The 16,980-nt window shown below is 51.1% G+C and overlaps 1 protein-coding gene across 2 annotated transcripts in view; it reads right to left on the reverse strand.

Annotated features, from left to right (window-relative positions):
• Positions 1-16,482, reverse strand: part of LOC109299111 (vitamin D 25-hydroxylase) — a 44,189-nt gene extending 27,707 nt beyond the window's left edge. The window contains exon 1 of one of the 2 annotated variants that reach the window (XM_019519635.1): positions 15,954-16,482. In XM_019519635.1, coding sequence (XP_019375180.1) covers positions 15,954-16,160 — 207 coding nt within the window. In that variant the 5' untranslated portion in view covers positions 16,161-16,482. Of the gene's footprint in view, positions 1-5,930; positions 6,554-15,953 lie in introns of those variants that run through there. The other variant, XM_019519636.1, reaches the window with a different exon arrangement.
• Between the last annotated feature and the right edge of the window lie 498 nt (positions 16,483-16,980).

Consider the following 16,980-nt stretch of genomic DNA (forward strand, 5'->3'; position numbering starts at 1 on the left):
AGGGGCGGGGTACATGGCAGGATGCACTACTGGATGTGGGGTGGGGACTTGTGGCTGCATGGGAGACCCCAGAGCAGCAACTTAAAAAAAAAGAAAAAAGAAAAAATCGGAACAGTTTCCTTGCATGCCTCCCAGTGTGCCGGGAAAAATGTCTCCATGTGCCACTAATGGCATGTGTGCCAGGGGTTGCCAATCCCTGAACTACCATAATGTATTTAACAACCAATAATAGGGACATAGAAGAACATAAGCAACAAGTTAAAGATTGGAAGATAATATATATCTAGAGAGTCACACAGCAACTTGGCAAGGGGCTGGGAAAGTGTCATTGATAATTCCCATTGCTAACCCTACTTAAGTAAATTATATATAATAGCATGGGTCATTTTAGCTTCTCTGTAATTTTTCCTCTTTTTAAAATACGGTAGTGTTAGCCATGATGGTCTGAGAATTACCTGGCAGGGGAAACACCACGTATCTGGATCCATGAAGGCAGTTTTCCTTAAGCGCTCCTAGGGATAATTGTTCTGGTGTGGTTTAATACACGCGAAGGTGCTGGGGTTTAAAGCCACTTTATGGAAATGGGTGGCTCCTCCCTAGCTTACCCCTGTGGCCATATGGCTGAGGGCAGGCGAAACTTGGGGGCATCTGAACCCCAAGCCTCCAGGCTTGGGCCTGCAAGTAGGATGCCTGCCAAAAGACCTTGGAAATATCTCAAGCCTCTGACGGTGGGGGTGGAGGATGTTTGCCGGTCGTAGGGCCACTTATGGTTCTGGACTGACTCATGGATTTGGACTTGATTTAGCTTGGAACACGAAACATTTCTTTAAAAAAAAAAAAGTCAGAGAATTGTACAAGAGGCAAGGATTTCTTAGGATGATGTAATTTATTGGACCAACTACATAAATGGGATAGAGTTAGACAAGCTTTGAAATGCAAGACACTTTTTCAGGTCTGAGAAGTGAAAGACAGCACAGTGTAGTTGTAAGGACAGAATTCCCAGGGGTAGCAAAAAACAATTAGCAGAAGAAAAGGAACCGATTAATCAGAAATTAATTTCAAGCATGCAAAGAATTCAGAAATCAGGTAGGTTATAATGTGCCATAAAACCAAAACTATAAAATTGGTTGTCAAGGGCATGTAGATGAAATGGGGACCCTAAATTGAAGCCGTGGGTTTTAAAAAATTTTAAACCCCCGTGTCATGCACACACCCGAACTTACCTGCCTCTCCGGCAGCGGGGAGAGCGAGCTGCCGGCAGGCGGAGTGGTCCTTGGGTTGTGGTGGGGCTGGTGCTTCCCTCTGCAGCAGCAGTGGCCCCTCCCCAGGTGGCACCTGCTTGCAGGCACCCAGCTCAGGCGGTCCTGGGGGGGCACCGCAACCACAGAGGGAAGAACTGGGCCCCCATGCAGCTCAGGCAGGCAGGCAGGCTCCAGGGGGAAAAAAATAAAAAAATCTTGGGCAGAGCCTGCCTTCCCATGCTGCTGCCAGGCTGCCTGCATGGGCTTCCTGCAGAGCTCCTGAGCTGCACAGAGTCCCGTGCTTCGCTCCACGGCTGTAGGGCAGCAAACTAAAACTCCTCCTTGGAGTTCTAGTTTGCTGTGCCCTAGGTCATTTAAGGTGCATTACACTACTGAATTTGCTACAGTGGCTGGAATTACTGTGCAATATACCACCGATCTATGCAAACACCACCATTAAAGCGGTGCAAAACCCACGTTGTGCACGCATGGTCCTTGTTTTGTCTACATATAGCCCAAAGTGCTTATATAAGTCGTATTTTTCGAGAGATCAGGCCCCTGAAAGCACTCTATGGCTGTGACGTAACACATATTCACAGCTGTAGAGTGCTTTTAAAATGGCTGATGGCATGAAAAATAAAACCTCATTAAATCACTTATTAGCTGAAGGCGCTCCAGAGCAAAGAGCCTTAGCAAACTTCTGTTCAGGGTCCATGTGAGGGTTAAGTGCGGGCAATTCTGCTTACATCCCATGCTCCAGGTCCACCACAGAAGAGACAAAGAGTCTCCTCCCTGTGCAGTGGGAAAGGGGAAGGAGAGATGAAGGAGGGAGGTTGGGGATGGTACCCCTTAACCTGTTCCTGCTGGGAGCTGGAGAGGGGCAAGGATCCACCCCACAAGTCTGGCAGACTCCACCCCCACCCCAGCTCCTGGCATGATCATTTTGACAGCAGCCCCAGCACGGCAGCAACAGCTGCTGTCTAGAACTGGCACCTGGGGCAGAGTTTGAATCCCCCACATTGGGGGCTTTCTTGGGAGGTGGTGCCATCAGGCACCGGATACAATCTCCCAGGGTGAGGGTGCTGGTCAGGGCCACCTGACTGCTGATTGCAGTGCTGCCGGCTGATGTCTGGCTGTGCCTGTAGCCTTGCTCCCACACCTGCCCAGAGACAACAGCAGCCTAGGCTGGGATTCCCTGTGAGTGGGAGCTCTCTCAGGGGGTGTGCACCCCCCAAAGCAGTGCCACTAGGCATCAGGAACACTCTCCGGGAGAAAGTGGGCCCCCACCCCTGATTAAGGTGCTGCTGGCTGCTTTTCAAGCACCAACAGCCGGGATGGCAGGTTGAATCCAAGCTCCAATGCTGCACAGGCCTGGCCCAGCAACCCCTGTTTGGCTCTTGGGGAGGTGCCAGTTCATATTTAATATACCCTCCCCAGCTACTGGGGCAGCAGCCTGGGAACCCGCCCCTGCCCCCCACCTCATTCTTTCAAACAGCGGCCAATTTGAAAGAACCTGGCAGTCAAAGCAAACAGCACACCCAGTTGCACTGTGGGGGGAGGGCTCTCTTCCTAGAATGCTCTCCTTTCCAGCACACATAAGGACAGCCAGGGCAAATGCACACACAAGCCCCCACTGTCCTCTCACTGTGTGTCCTGGCCATCCTGCACCATGCCATGGCATCCCACTTCCTGTGCCCAAGCAGGAACACCCAGGAACTGTGGCGAGTCCTGCTGATTGCTCTGCATAACTCTTACTACAGGAAGCCAGACAGCACGCACATCCAGCTGAACCTGATGCGGCAGCAGGTGGCCCTGGCATGTACCCTCATGCCAACAAGCACAGAGCTATCAGTCGTGCCTCTTCACCACCCCGACCCACTGAGCATCCTCAACTGCGCCTCCAGGTTCCTCCTGGCCCAAGAAGATCAGGCCATCCTGGATGCCATGAACGCTGAGGTGCTCTGGGATTACCTTTAGGCTACTGAGCACAGGGTGTGGGCCCACCCCACCAGCACTGACTGGTAGGAGCAGATCATCCTTGGCACCTGGGAGGATGAATTGTAGCTCTGGACCTTCCACATGTGCCAAGACATAGCCACCCAGGTGGCCCCCCACATCACATGCCAGGACATTGTTATGCAGTCAACTCTCAGTCTGGAGAAGCAGGTGGCCATCGCTGGCAGTCTCTACTACACTGCCAACCAGTTTGGCGTGGACAGGGCCATGGCTGGAGAGGCTGTCCAGGAGGTTTGCCTGATCATCCAGGACATCAAACTGCTTTATCTGCCTCATCAACCCCCAGGAGGTGGTCACTGGCTTCCAACGCATGAGCTTCCCCAACTGTAGGGGCCAGGGATGGCGTACACTTCCCAACTGTCTGCCCACCCCAAGGTGCCTGGGTACTCATCAACCACAAGGACTACTTCTCAGTTGTCCTTCAGGGTATCGTTGACCTTTGGGGCTGCTTCATCCACATCTACGCTGGCTGTGCAGGCAGTGCCCATGATGCAACCTGATGGAGGGTGGGTGCTATATTCCCAGACTTCCTGATTTCATCACTGGCAACATCTTAATCCCCCACTCATCATCAGTGACCCAATTTACCCCCTCCAGCCCTGGGTGATGAAGCCATATGGGAGTCAGCTGGACTGCCCGAAGGTGCACTTCATGGGACACCTCCTCAGGCAGTAGTTGGCGGTGGAATGCACCTTTGAGCACCACAAGTCACGTTGGCAGGCTCTCGGTGCATGCCTCAAAGTGGATGAGGAGAACCTGCTGCGACTCGTTGCCGTGAGTGTCCTCCACAATATCTATAAGACCAGAGTGGAGGTATTCCATGAATGCTGAGCAGAGGAGGCATGGTGCACAGCCTGAGTATGTCAGCATAAGCACACATAGTGCAGGGATAGGGCTGAGGGTCAGCCCTCCACAACTGTTGGAGGCCCTGGCACTACTCAACAGCAGGCTGGCTGTATCCATGAAGCCCTGGTATGTTTCATAGTTTCATAGTTTCTAGGGTCGGAAGGGACCTGAGCAGATCATCTAGTCCGACCCCCTGCCATGCAAGGAAAGAGTACTGGGGTCAAATGACCCCAGTAAGGTGGTCATCCAACCTCCTCTTAAAAACCCCCAGGGTGGGAGCCTGCACCACCTCACTTGGAAGCTGGTTCCAGACCCCAGCCGCCCTGACCATGAAGTAGCGCCTCCTGATGTCCAACTTAAACCTTCCCTCCGCCAGCTTGTGACCGTTGTTCCTGGTCACTCCTTGCGGCGCTCGGGGGAACAGGGACTCCCCCAGCGCCTGCTGATCCCCCCTAACCAGTTTATAACAGGCCACAAGATCCCCCCTCAGCCTTCTCTTTTGAAGGCTGAACAGGTTCAGGTCCTGCAACCTTTCCTCATAGGACCTACCCTGCTGTCCCTTGATCATGCGAGTGGCCCTCCTCTGGACCCTCTCGATGCTGTCCACATCCCTCTTAAAGTGCGGCGCCCAGAACTGGACGCAGTACTCCAGCTGCGGCCTGACCAGTGCCACATAGAGGGGGAGGATCACCTCCTTGGACCTGCTTGAGCTGCATCTGTGGATGCACAACAAGGTCTGTGGATGCACGACAAGGTACCCCATCACCAGCATTCCCTCTAAGCTGCACGGTGTGCACAGCCACGCAGGTGCACTCATGCCACACACCACGCAGCTTAGAGGGAACACTGCTCGTCACCTTTGTGAACTGGGTGGCCAAGAAGTAGGGGCGGTTGGTTTCACATGACCCTGCATTGGCACCAGGCTGGTTCTCTAGTTCCTAGGCCACAAAATAGGGTTCACAGGAATCCAGTGTAAAGAAGGCACAGCCTCATTTTATAATGTTGAAGCTGCAAAACTCATTTTTATTAATAAAGAAAACCTGCTGAACACTGTCTGTGACAGAACATGTTCTTTCCCTTTTCCCAGTTCACACCAACTGGGGAAACTTTGAAGGGAGTGAGGGGAGGTAGGAAATGGAGAATGGCCATGATTGGGTTGGTTAAGACAGGGAGTGGGCACAATAAGAGGGGGTTGTGCTAGGGGCCTTTGGCACAGGGCTAGAACTGAGGGAAAAAAGAACCATGGATAGGAAGCACTAAGTATGGGGGCTTCTCACTTGAGACACTAAGCCCTGTCCTGGCTCTCCCTCAAGGGACCTTTTGGCCCTTGGCCCATGCCCCCAGGACTCAGTCTCCCTTTTCCAAGTCCCAGCAGCCTGTGGAGGGTGAATCTGTTCCAGTGACAGCCTGGCCCAGCAGTCCAGTGGGTTGAGCTGCCCACCTTGATGCACTTCTGTGGCCCTTCAGGGCTGGTCTGAAACTGCTCTGTGGGGCCTGTACCTTCAGGCTGGAATGCCTGCAGCCAGGGGCAGGGGTGAGGGGGGGGAAGTGGGTGGAGCCAGGAAGGGCACTGTTGTCCCTGATGGCCCCAACATTGGGTCTCTAGCAGCCTGATCCCCTCACTCACTGCAGCACCCTGGGCTAGACAATATTGGATGTCTTTGTCCAGGGACCTTGGCACAGTGGCTTTGACATGCCTGTCTTGGGGCCTCTTGGCTCCCCACCATCTCCAACTCAGGGTGCATGGGGACCATTCCCCCACTAGGCCCAGCTGAATATCCCTGCCATAAGATCTCTGTTCCTGTTGCCCCAGGAAAGTGTCCTTACGGTGTGGTTTGGTATGTTGTGGGGGACTGGGCATGAGTCAAGGGGGTCAGATGTGGACACCAAGCAGTTCAGAATCATGTGCATGAAATTTCTTTCCTGGTACTGCACCTTGTTGAGCTCTGCAGCGACATGATTTGCCTCATCCACACTGTAGGTGGCCACCTCAGTGGCCTACTCCTATGTCTGAACAACCCTTGTGTAAGCTGTGCCCAGCCTACCCATTTCCCTCCTCCACATCTCTAGTCTCTCCTCATGCTGGACCTCCAGTTCCTGACACCAGGAGTCCACGGTGTGCACCCAGAGATCACAGGCTGTGACTGGAGATTGTAACATTTCCAATTTACTCCCTTGCTGTTGGCTCCTGAAATTTCTCATGCACTCATCAGATACTTGATTGGTCGGCTGGCCTTTAGGAACCATCCAGTCCACTGTGAACCAGCCTCCCATGCACAGATGTGGCATCTGCAGACAAGGGAGACACAGAGCCTTTGTGTAAGTTTGAAACTTTCAGTGAAAACAATGTATTATGAAGAAAGGTTTTTTTGGACCCTCTCATCACTCCACACAAACATGCCTAGGGAGCTATGGTGAGTTCTCTGCCGGTACCCAGGTTCCCCTCCCCCAGGGCCAGTGCCCCAGCTGTGGTGTGGCCAGGCAGGCAGTCCAAGGGTGAGGGAAGTAGAAGGCTTGGTTGAGAAGAAGGGTCTGGAAGTGACATGTACCATAAAAGGAACAGTTCAGGGAATCATCACTCCATGGAATGCTGATGTGGCTCTTAAAACATTCCCTTTCCCCCTCCTTCCCTTTCAGGATAAGTGTTTCAGTGCTAGGTCCCTGTGGGAGTGTTGTGCCAGTCCTGATGGTCCTAACACTACTTGGTTGAGACCCAGCTGGGATGATGGGCTTCTCACACCTCCTCCCTCACCCATACCTCTGTTTCAGGAGTGGCGCTTGAACCCCATACCCCTAGCAACACACTACTATGCTCCAAACATTCCCTGGTGACAGTCAGCCAGGCACAGAGAAATTAGCTTTTCCAGCTTGCTTGGGGGAGCACCGAGCACCAGCCACTATGCCATGCTCCTACTGATCAGCACGGTACCCCAAGTGCATCTTGACAACTGAAGATGGGCCTTTGATGGCGCCCCAGGAAATCCTGGTGAGAATCTACCTGCAGTGGTACCTGTGACTCCGCTATGAAGTGCTGACACTCCAGGATGAGTTCACGACCTCCAACAATATTGATGGTCTACTCAGCCTGTGACCTGTCCAGAAGGATAAATCCCAGAAGCCTGGCTTACTAGTAAGAGTCCTGCCAAACATTGCCCTTGTCTTTCCAGCACTGTTTCTCTACTCTGGGAGGGTTGGGGGTGGGGTTGGTTTGCTGTTTGGGGTAGGGGGAGGCATTTGCCCCAGGGCCAGGATGGGGCCATGACTGATGAAAGAGGGTTGCCCTGAGGGGTCTGTGCAGTGACTGTCTGCACTGTGATAATCACCACCAACCAGGCTCCAAATGACTTTACACATGGATTGGATAAGAGGGGAGTGTTAAAAGTGCAGAGATGCCTCCTGACAGGCTCTGTGGGTGCAGAACCAGGGAGCCAGGCTCACCACAGGAGTGGAGCAGCAGATTTCACATTTTCAGTGCAGGAATCCTGCCATCACGTGTGTCCCTGTTTAGGAGTTTGGAGACAGGCTGAAAGGGAGGGAGGAAGATAGAATGGTGTGCTTTTGAGGAAAGAGGGTAGGTTTTCTCTTTCTTGCTATGCTGAGGCTGCCTGTTCTCTGATATCTGACAACATTTTACATATTGCCTGCAGTGCTCAATAAATGCTTTGACTGCCTTATCCATTGCTGGTGCAGCTGGTATTCTCCTTGCTTCTGCTAGGAACTCACAGTGCCCATGAGAGCAAGCCTGAATGTATAGCAATGTGTTAACAAACAGGCAGATGTATGTTCCCGTTGAGTGAAAGGAGCTGTTAACTGTCCTAGCCTTGACAGTGCTGTAGGGTTTGGAGGGGGAGGGAAGAGCAGAGGTGGAGGGGTGATCAGTGCTCTGCTCTGTGCTGAAAGGAAAAAAAAACAGCGCTTTTCTATCTGGGAGGGGAGTGGGAGAGCTGATGGCTGCTCAGTTCAGTGCTGAAAGAAAAACAACTCCCTTACTTTGCTATTTGGGAGGGACGGAGGCAGAGGAAAAACTGCTATGCTTAATGTTGAAAGAAAAAAATGCTTATTGCATTTTGCTGTCTGGCCTGCCTCACTGTGCATGGGCAACTGTGGGACACACACACAAACACACAACACAATTACCTACACCCGTGCCCCAAAAGACTTGATGAGACTCTGGTGTGACCATAGGGCTGGCTGGAATCGGCTGCACATGCCACCATTGGTCCTTTCCTCTCTACCCCTCCCCTTCTCCCCCGAGTCACTGCATGTACCTACCCTGGGCCACAGGGTCCTCCCAGCTGTGTGGAGCTGTGACTAGTCATACCTTCCACAGCTGATGGGCATCCTTTCTCTGAGCCAGAGTCATCAGGACACAGGTGAGGAAGGCTGGTCATGGGTTGCTCAGGCTGTTGCCTCTGTGTGGGGAATGCTGTACTGAAGCCCATGTCCTTGGCCATCAGTTGCAAGGTTGAGGTCTGGGGTGGGCTCCTGTGAGGTGAAGGGCACTTCTCAGGAATTCAGGTCCTGTGTCTCAGTGTCTATGATGTCAGTGCTCATCTCCTCCTTCTGCGCAGCACGCTCTGTGGTCTTGATCATGGTCAAGAAAATGTCCTGAGAGCAGATTTCCAGCTGCACTTGGACTTCCATTTTCACATCCTTAGACGAAGTGGGGACCAGTAGCAACATGCTTGTCTCCTCAGGGGCAGGCAGCAGCAGCTGTGCTCTTCCACTGTGGCCCCTGGGAATCCCTTCCTGGGCATCTGGTTGTCCCACCATTGAGGGGTCTTCCATTACCTCCTCCTCATCCAAAGGGGTCTCCGGCATCAAATCCTCCTGCCCCACCCCCTATGGTGCCACGGGCGTGTGGGGTTTCGATGGCCCTCTCCTTGGGGATAACTCCTAGTTAAAAGAGCACGGTGTGCTGTCAGGCCCCAGACTTCTTGTTTGCTTCATGTATGCTGCTAAACTTACTCCTCATCAACTTGGTTTTGGCACTGCACTGCACCCAGTCCCTGTTGTTAGGCCACGGGCATCTGGTAGATGTGCATAAAGATGTCCCTGTTGCAGTTCCTTTTCTGTAGCTGACACTGGATCTTTTTCTTGCTCCAGACAGTGATGAAATCCCTTATTTCCCCATGCTCCCAGTTATGACCATGGATTTGGCTGCTGGAAGGGGCTGGTCTGTCCACAGCCGCAATTTTGCCAGTGGGTTCTCGACAATAGCTGGATCAGGGTCTGGCTGTTATAGTAACAGATGCAGGAGTCAGTAGGGATGCCTGGATGCCTGATAAAGTGCCAGGAAGAAGGATTGCTGGAAGTAGCATAGGACTCAAAAAGGTGTGGGTCCCAGCATGTGCCTACTCCTCTACCAGCAGCTGTGTAAGGCCCCTCCTCCAGTTTTGACCAGTTTTGTCTTATCTACTGTACTACATTCATGCAGCTGGGCACATCCTGCCTGCTTCACAGTGGCTGATGGCTACCCCTCCCGACCCTTAAAAATTATCCCGGCCCAGGTATACCCTGGCAGGGAGCATCCCTGGTGTCCAATGGCACTGCTTGGGGGTGCCCACCCCTTGAGAGCCACCACACATAGAAGAATCCCTGTCTCCAGGAAGGCAGGGGAACGAGGTCAAGCCAGCAATCACCCGGTAGCACCACGACTGGGGGTGGGTGGGCCCTGGCTGGTACCCTGTCCCCAGAGAGAGTGTCTCCAGTGACTGATTCCACTGTTCCCCCACATGAGAGGAATCCCAGCCCAGGCAGCTGCTGTCTTTTGGTAGGAAGGGAAGCATACCACCAGGCACAGCTGGGAATCAGCTGGCAGAAACATGATTGGGGATGAGGGGTGTCCTGGCCAGCTCTCAGAGCAGGCTACAGCATCCCCTGCCTCCTGGCCTTGGTCAGTGCATCAAGACTCCAAGCCCCAACCAGACACCAAACATCTGTTGCTTTCGATCATACCGTAACTTTTTTGTGCTTACACAAAGTGCTTAAAGTTACAGCATGATCAGTGTGCCTTTTGATAAATTCTGTAAGCACCCTTAGTGTCCATCCAGCCTGTGCATTTTTGTTCCCAAGTTTGCCCTTTAAAGGTATGAGGTAGACTTCCTTGAGCATAAGGACAGCGAGGTCAGAAAAGGAGTGGTTGTTCCTTTAAAAAAGTGTTCCTCATGGTTTGTGTGTCTCTCCTTTATATTTTTTCTGTGAAAATTCATTCTGATGCATAGTGGCTGTTTAGCTGCTGTGAGGGCAAGTGGTACACTTGATCAGTTATGTCACATTTTGGGGAAAGCATGTGTAGGAACCACGGATTCTGATGGCTTCATTATGGAGAGTGCTAACTGTAGTGGCAGTAGAGATGTGTTGATAGGTTACAAGTTCCTTGCTAATTCAAGGCTGTCTCACTTGATGTCTGTTGGTCTGTTCTTAAGATGTACACAGACTTAGACTTTGTCTTAGGGTGCAGACAGAAGTGACAATTTTAACCCGATCTGGCCACAGAAAGCAGTTTTTTGCTGTGACCAAACACAAGTACGTGGCTGCAGACAGCTTAAAAAATGGCAGATTGAGTGAAAATCTGACCCCCTGTAGAGGGACCCAGGACAAGTGGCCACTCCAGGGTACCGCCCGTGTGCCACATGCTCAGTGGGTGTTTAATGACTCTATTTTTGTACCTTTCCTGCCATGACTTAGGGTACCACTTCCTGATATCCTTAATAGGTACACAATCATCTAGAGTTCATTGATACTGGTGCAGGTCATGATGTCCAAGAGTCTTCTGTGAGGCTCAGCCTTCCCTACGCCCCACCCCTTTCCACTCAGATGTTCCATTGGTGACTGAAGTAGGCACCTGGCCTTCTGAGGCATCTGGCTTCCTCTGCTAAGCAGAAGGGTCTGTGAAGGAAGAAAACTGAGCAGCCTGGGGTCAGCATGACTGGCTGAGCCCATGGTAAAGTTCTGGGGTCAACAGCATCCAGCTCGTGTAAGAAAATGAATGAACTAATACAACTTAAATAATGGTTTCTGAGACTACTTCAGGCCTTGCCTTGGCCCAGCAATATACCTTGGCCGCCTTTCTCCAGGCAGTTGGGGCTCTTTGGGGTTTGCTTCTTGATATGATCTTAGTCTACACAGGCTGGCCTGCTCCAGGCCAAGTTCTTCAGGTAGTTGGGGGCCACAGGTACTATGAACCTCTATGGGAACCCCATGGGGTCCAGCAGGATGGTCAGGGTTCTGTAGGGAGGGCCAGTATCAAGCTGGTCCTGGATCACAGGTCTTCAGCTCTGGTGTAGGGATGTTGCATGGGCCAGTGCCTACCCTGGCCCCTCTTCTGGGGCTGGGGCTGCTTTATGCAGGAAGTTCTGGGTTGGCCTGCCCCCAGTGTGTCTTGTGGCTGCTGCCAGGTGTTGAGAGCCCCAGAAGGGCTTATCAACTCCTTCACCTGCAGCTTCCAGGTCCTAGGTGGTGCTGGCTGTGAAGGCCACTCACCCTCTTCCGGGGTGGGCTCTGGGCCCCTCTGGGGCCTAACTTCCAGCTCTCACTCAGGGGCATGGCAGAGTGCGCTACTGGCCCATAGGTTTGCTGCTTCTCCTCGAGGCTGACTGGGAGTCCACTGCCTGCAGAGTGAGCTGGCGGTTGTCGCCCTGGTAAGTGCAGGGTTCAGCCAAGTCCCTCCTATACCCCTCATTGCATGAGGTATTAGATAAAGACATTTCAAAATGTAGCATCTTTTGTAACATTTGTCTGCAGAACTGCCCGCCTGTTGCTGTTTACTGAATGGGAGGAGGGGAACGGAGTGGAGGGAGTTCAGTCTGGGGTTTTTTCAGCTCCCCCTGATGGTGGGACAGGTGTATTGGAGGCCCCTCCAAGGTGCAAGGGCTCCAATTCACCCACCCCACCCTTCACCATCAGCTGGGGAGCCCCAAGAAGAAGTTCTCTCTCCTGCTTTTCCATCCTTCCACTCTGAAAACAAGGAGCACTGGCAGAGAGCGGTGGCTGTTGCTATGGGAACCTGGCTGCAGGCTCCCAGCCCACAGCTAGATTCCCCTCCCTCCTGGAACCAGCAATAAACTTCTGTTTGGTCTGGGGTAACGTTGTAACTCAGAGCGCTTTGCGGAAATCATTCGGAGTTACAGCTGGGAGCTTCACTTCTGACTGCATCCTTAACTCGTAGGCAAATTCTTTCCTTCAGTATCATGGTCAAGTATATGTTTCTGAAATCATTAAGTGAAGGGCAGGACAAATACACAAAGTTGTAGTGTGACAGATATGGTGTCCTGAAATATACTGAGCAAAGGTTTCAAAGCTGATGGGGTAAGGCAGGTGATACCTCATTGGCTAATACATAGAACTGTTTTTCACACTGCATCAATATATTTAGCAAAGACATTAGCTAATAAAGCTACCTGATAAATGTACAGGGCTATTTCATGCTTATATTTTGTCAAGGTCTTGACATCTGCATCACTACATTCTGTACCTTATGTTAACATTTGTTGTATGTAATATCTGGTGAATACTGGGTACCTTAGGACCATGGACTATAACAGTCTATTACACAGAGTATGGCATGTTGCATCATGTAATTTGTAGTTAGGTCTTGCTGTTCTATCTACAGTGCATACACAGTGGCAATTTTGATGGCCAGCAATAAGACATACTACACTATCATTTATCCTCCGCTATTCAAAACCTCCAGTGAAGGAGATACCACAGCCTCTGTACCTAACATATTCCAGTGCTAAAATATACCTAGAATCTAACATAAGTAATCTTTGTTAGAAATGAAGGTGATTATATCTTGTCCTAACTCCAGTAAACTTCAAGAAAAATCACTGACCTCTTTAAAATAACTTTTATATATTTAAGGACAAGTCTTATGGCTCCCCTCATGTCGTCTTCTCTAGATTTACGAACCTTTCTTCATGTGTCACTGTTTCATTATTTTGGTGCCCAAATCTGGATATAACAAATCTAATTGAAGCCACACCATTATTGAGTAGAGCAGAAGAATTCTCTCCCTGGTCTCATATATATAATACTCTTGTCAGTTCGTCCCAGAACATTCACCCTTTTTGTAACCACAGCATGATTGACTCGTATGTAGTTTGTGGAGCACTATAACCTTTATATCCCTTTCTTCCAGTACTGCTGCCTAATAGTTAATATATTTGTGCACTTGGTTCCTCCTTTCAAAGAGGTATAGCGCTTTGCATTTGACTTTACTGAAATTTCATTTAATCGATTTCAGACCACTTCTGTAATGTAATGTATCAAGACCATTTTGAATTCTGATCCTATCCTTCAAAGTTCTTGCAGGTTCTTTAAACTTAGTGTCATCCATAAATTTTATTACTTTATCCTCAATTTTATCACCCAAGTCACTAATGAAAATATTGAACAGAACCTGGCCCAGGACAGTTCCCTGAAAGATACCACTTCTTGTGCCCTCCCACTACATGGATAACCACACTATGCATGTCTTTTTCAAATAGTTGTACACTCACCTTCTGGTGATTTCAATTTGACCATATTTCCCTAGTTTGCTTAAGAAAATATTATGTGACAGTGAGACCAAGTCAAAGACATATCACATATAGCATCAAGATATATCACATCTATTGGTTCACCCTTATCCATCAAGCCAGTTAGCCTGTCAAAGAAGGAAATCAGATTGGTTTTACAGGGTTATTCTCAACAAATCCAGGTTGGCTGTTGCTTATCACTTTATTATCTTCTAAATGCTTATAAATCTCTTTGTCTAATGATCTGCTTTAATATCTTCTTAAGTAACAAAGTAAGAAAGACGCGTCTATAATTTCCCAGGTCCTCCCTTTTAGAGATGGGTATCGTGTTTGCCACTTACCATAGCTTCTCAGAATAAAAATTAATATTCCAAACACTGCTTTGGTTACCTCTTTAAGTACCCCAAGATACACTGCATCATAATCTATTCATTTGAATCCAGCTGAGTAATTTATATATTCGTTTAACCTGCACCTATCTCCTTAAACCTAAATGTACAAAGAATCTGGTTACAGTTAACCTTTTTGTGAAAAAAAGGTTGTACGCAGGCATCAGACATCTGTCACACTGTCCTGTTATTGTTCCATGTTAAGTCTCCTTTGTTCCTAATAGTTTCCCATAGCTCCACTACCATCAGATTTCTTTCTTTAGACCAGGTCAGTATTTTTACTGACTTGCATTAGTTCAAACCTAGTTTAGAATCTTCTATAGACTGGTGTATTGCTATCTTAGGATGCACTCTCTCTTTTTTTTCTAGGAAGTGCCTCATCATTTCCCATACTCATTTCAGTCTGACACTCTGTAACTAGCCACTCAGGTCCATCAAAGCCACTATGAAGTCTTCAGGAGAACCTAAACCACTGTCTACTCCATGTCACTGGAGGGGCCGGCTGAAGGCAGCTGAAACTCAATTTTACATGTATAAACAAACCCCTGACCTCGAATAGGAAGTATCCAGGTGACAGGCCAATTTGATTCAAAACTGCTTTAGTGCTCCCTCTGGCTTCACTCTCTGTTTGATCTTCTGGTTTCTTGATTCCGTCCATCCTAGGATTTCACTCCTGGATTGACCTTCCTGACCCGGTTCAACTTTGAATTTTGCTTGCCTAACCCAGCCCTAGCCAGTGCCTTGATCCCTGAGTGGGTCCAGACCTAATACTCTCCAACCCCAACTCTGGTGCCTGACTACAGCTTAACTTGATCCCTCACTGTGCAGGAGATCACCCATGCCCTGACCATCTGCACTCCTGCCATTCTTCCAGACGGGCATTTTTCATTGGAAACAGCAGCACTCTAATCTAACATAATCCAACAAGTCTAATACAAAAATGTAAAAGCAAATGGATGGGGCTTTTGACACTCCCCCCACACCCCAAGGCACCCTGAACAGCCTATAACTGTTGTTCTAGCACTGCCCTGATCAGCGCCATTCTCAACACCCCATGTGAGAGTTTTCCCATGAGTGTTGGTGCTTTGTGCACCCCATTGGAGGATTATGCTATGAATACTGGTCCTGTCTGTGCTCCTCATGGAGGGATGTTTGTTGCCACAAATAATGGAAATACTGACACTTTCCCAGGAGGCTGTTCTGTAATGTGACTGGTGGGCTCTTCTCTACCACCATCAAGGTGTCCTCCACTGTGATTAACAGTCCTCTTGCACAGGCGCCATCCAGACAGCAGTGAAAAGTGGTACGGTGCTCTACCCATTTCCCAGATGCCACCCTGCACCCCAGCCACGGAGGGCTCTGCACACCTGCCCAGCAGAACTAGGGACTGTGACCTGTGAAACTCCTGAGCTCCAAGTGCTGCCTCACTCACTGAATGCCATTCCCTGAAGACCCCCAGAAGCGGGGCTCCCATGTACTGGTCTCGTCCACCAGGCCCACAGTGGTACATGGTTAGGCCTCAATCTGAGCACAGCTCTGGTCTGTGCCTGTTCCTATGTCCCTCCCCTGTGTACCCAGCCCCTGAACTTCAGAGTCCTGGTTTGACCTCATCTCGCTTCCTGACATCTGCTTCCTGTAACCCCGTCTCTGCACGTGCCCCCTGGTTTGACCCTGGCTTTCTCCCCAGCCTCTGCTCCTGGTAACCCTTCTGGCTTGGCTGTGAAGCCCGGCATCCCCTTGGCTTGCGCCCCTCTCCCTCGACTGACCCCGCCGGCTCTAACCACTAGACCTAACGCCCCCTTGGAGCCTGACAGGCACCTCCTGCTCGGACCGGAGGAGGTCCTGCCGCCCCGGTAGGCGTCCCTAGAGCCACAGGGGTGGGACCCGGACTGGGCCCTTCGCCCCGCCCCCGCTCGCCCGCCGCTGACGCGCCGCGCTACCTGCCCGTGGAGCTGGCTCTGCCTCCTCATGTAGACGTGCGGCTGCTCGGCGGCCAGGGCGTGGATGTTGCCGATGAGCGGCAGCCCCGCGGGGCCCGGCGGGAAGCCGGCCGGCCGCCTCTGCTTCAGCAGCTGCCTCACCACCAGCGACAGCACAAGCAGCACCAGGGCGCAGCTCAGCGCCGCCGCCGCGCCCAGCTGCCACATCCCCCAACTGCGGCCAGCGCCCGACTCCCGCCTCCCCGCCCTGCCTCCTCCTCGCCCGCGGGGCCCCGCCCCCTCGCGCACGCTGATTGGCCGTCGGTCTGGCGCGTCAAGAGACTCGAGAGCTGATTGGCTGCGTGGGCCCTTCGGATCCTCCCTCGCGCACGTTCAGAGCTGTTAGAGCAGTTACGGGGACTCCGGGGCCGTTGGAGCAGTTGCCCTTGCTCCTCTCTGGCCCCCTTCGGGCGTGCAGGTCTGGCAGGCAAGGGCTTGTTCATAATTATGAGCTGGCTTTCATAATTATGGCAATCAGAATTAATAAATTAAGTTCTCATGACTAAATGCAGTTCAGTGTTATCTGTTGGGAGGAGAAACGGGCAAACTGCTGCCTGTGTTGCTCCCCTGTGGCATAAGATTATACTTGGCAGCTAGGCCTGGGGCTGCCCCCCAGCTGAGGGGAGCTGGGAAGCATCCCAACTGCCCCAGGGTGCATTGGCCACTGCCCTCAAACCCCCACCGTGAGAAGAGTTAGGGAAGCACTTTGCCCCCTCAATAAAATCAAATACTGTACAGGAAGACAAGGAATTCAGCGATTCCCATGCAGCCTGTCAAGGGATGCCCTGAGAGCCTGTCAAGCGTGCCCCAGGGGCGCTGCATAATGTCAGCTCCGTGAGGGGGCAAACGCGGCTCAGAGGAGAAACCTTGAGATTTCCAATAGGACTCCAGGAGTACTAAAAACAGGCACTTTCTGAGTCTGTTGCGGCAAAATTGCTCTAGTATTTGCCTCTAGTCAAGCAAGTGCAAATTAAGCTGCAGCAAGGGA

This window comes from Gavialis gangeticus, unplaced genomic scaffold (assembly GCF_001723915.1).
Source record: "Gavialis gangeticus isolate Ggan-Ray unplaced genomic scaffold, GavGan_comp1, whole genome shotgun sequence".
In the NCBI taxonomy this organism is placed as follows: domain Eukaryota; kingdom Metazoa; phylum Chordata; order Crocodylia; family Gavialidae; genus Gavialis; species Gavialis gangeticus.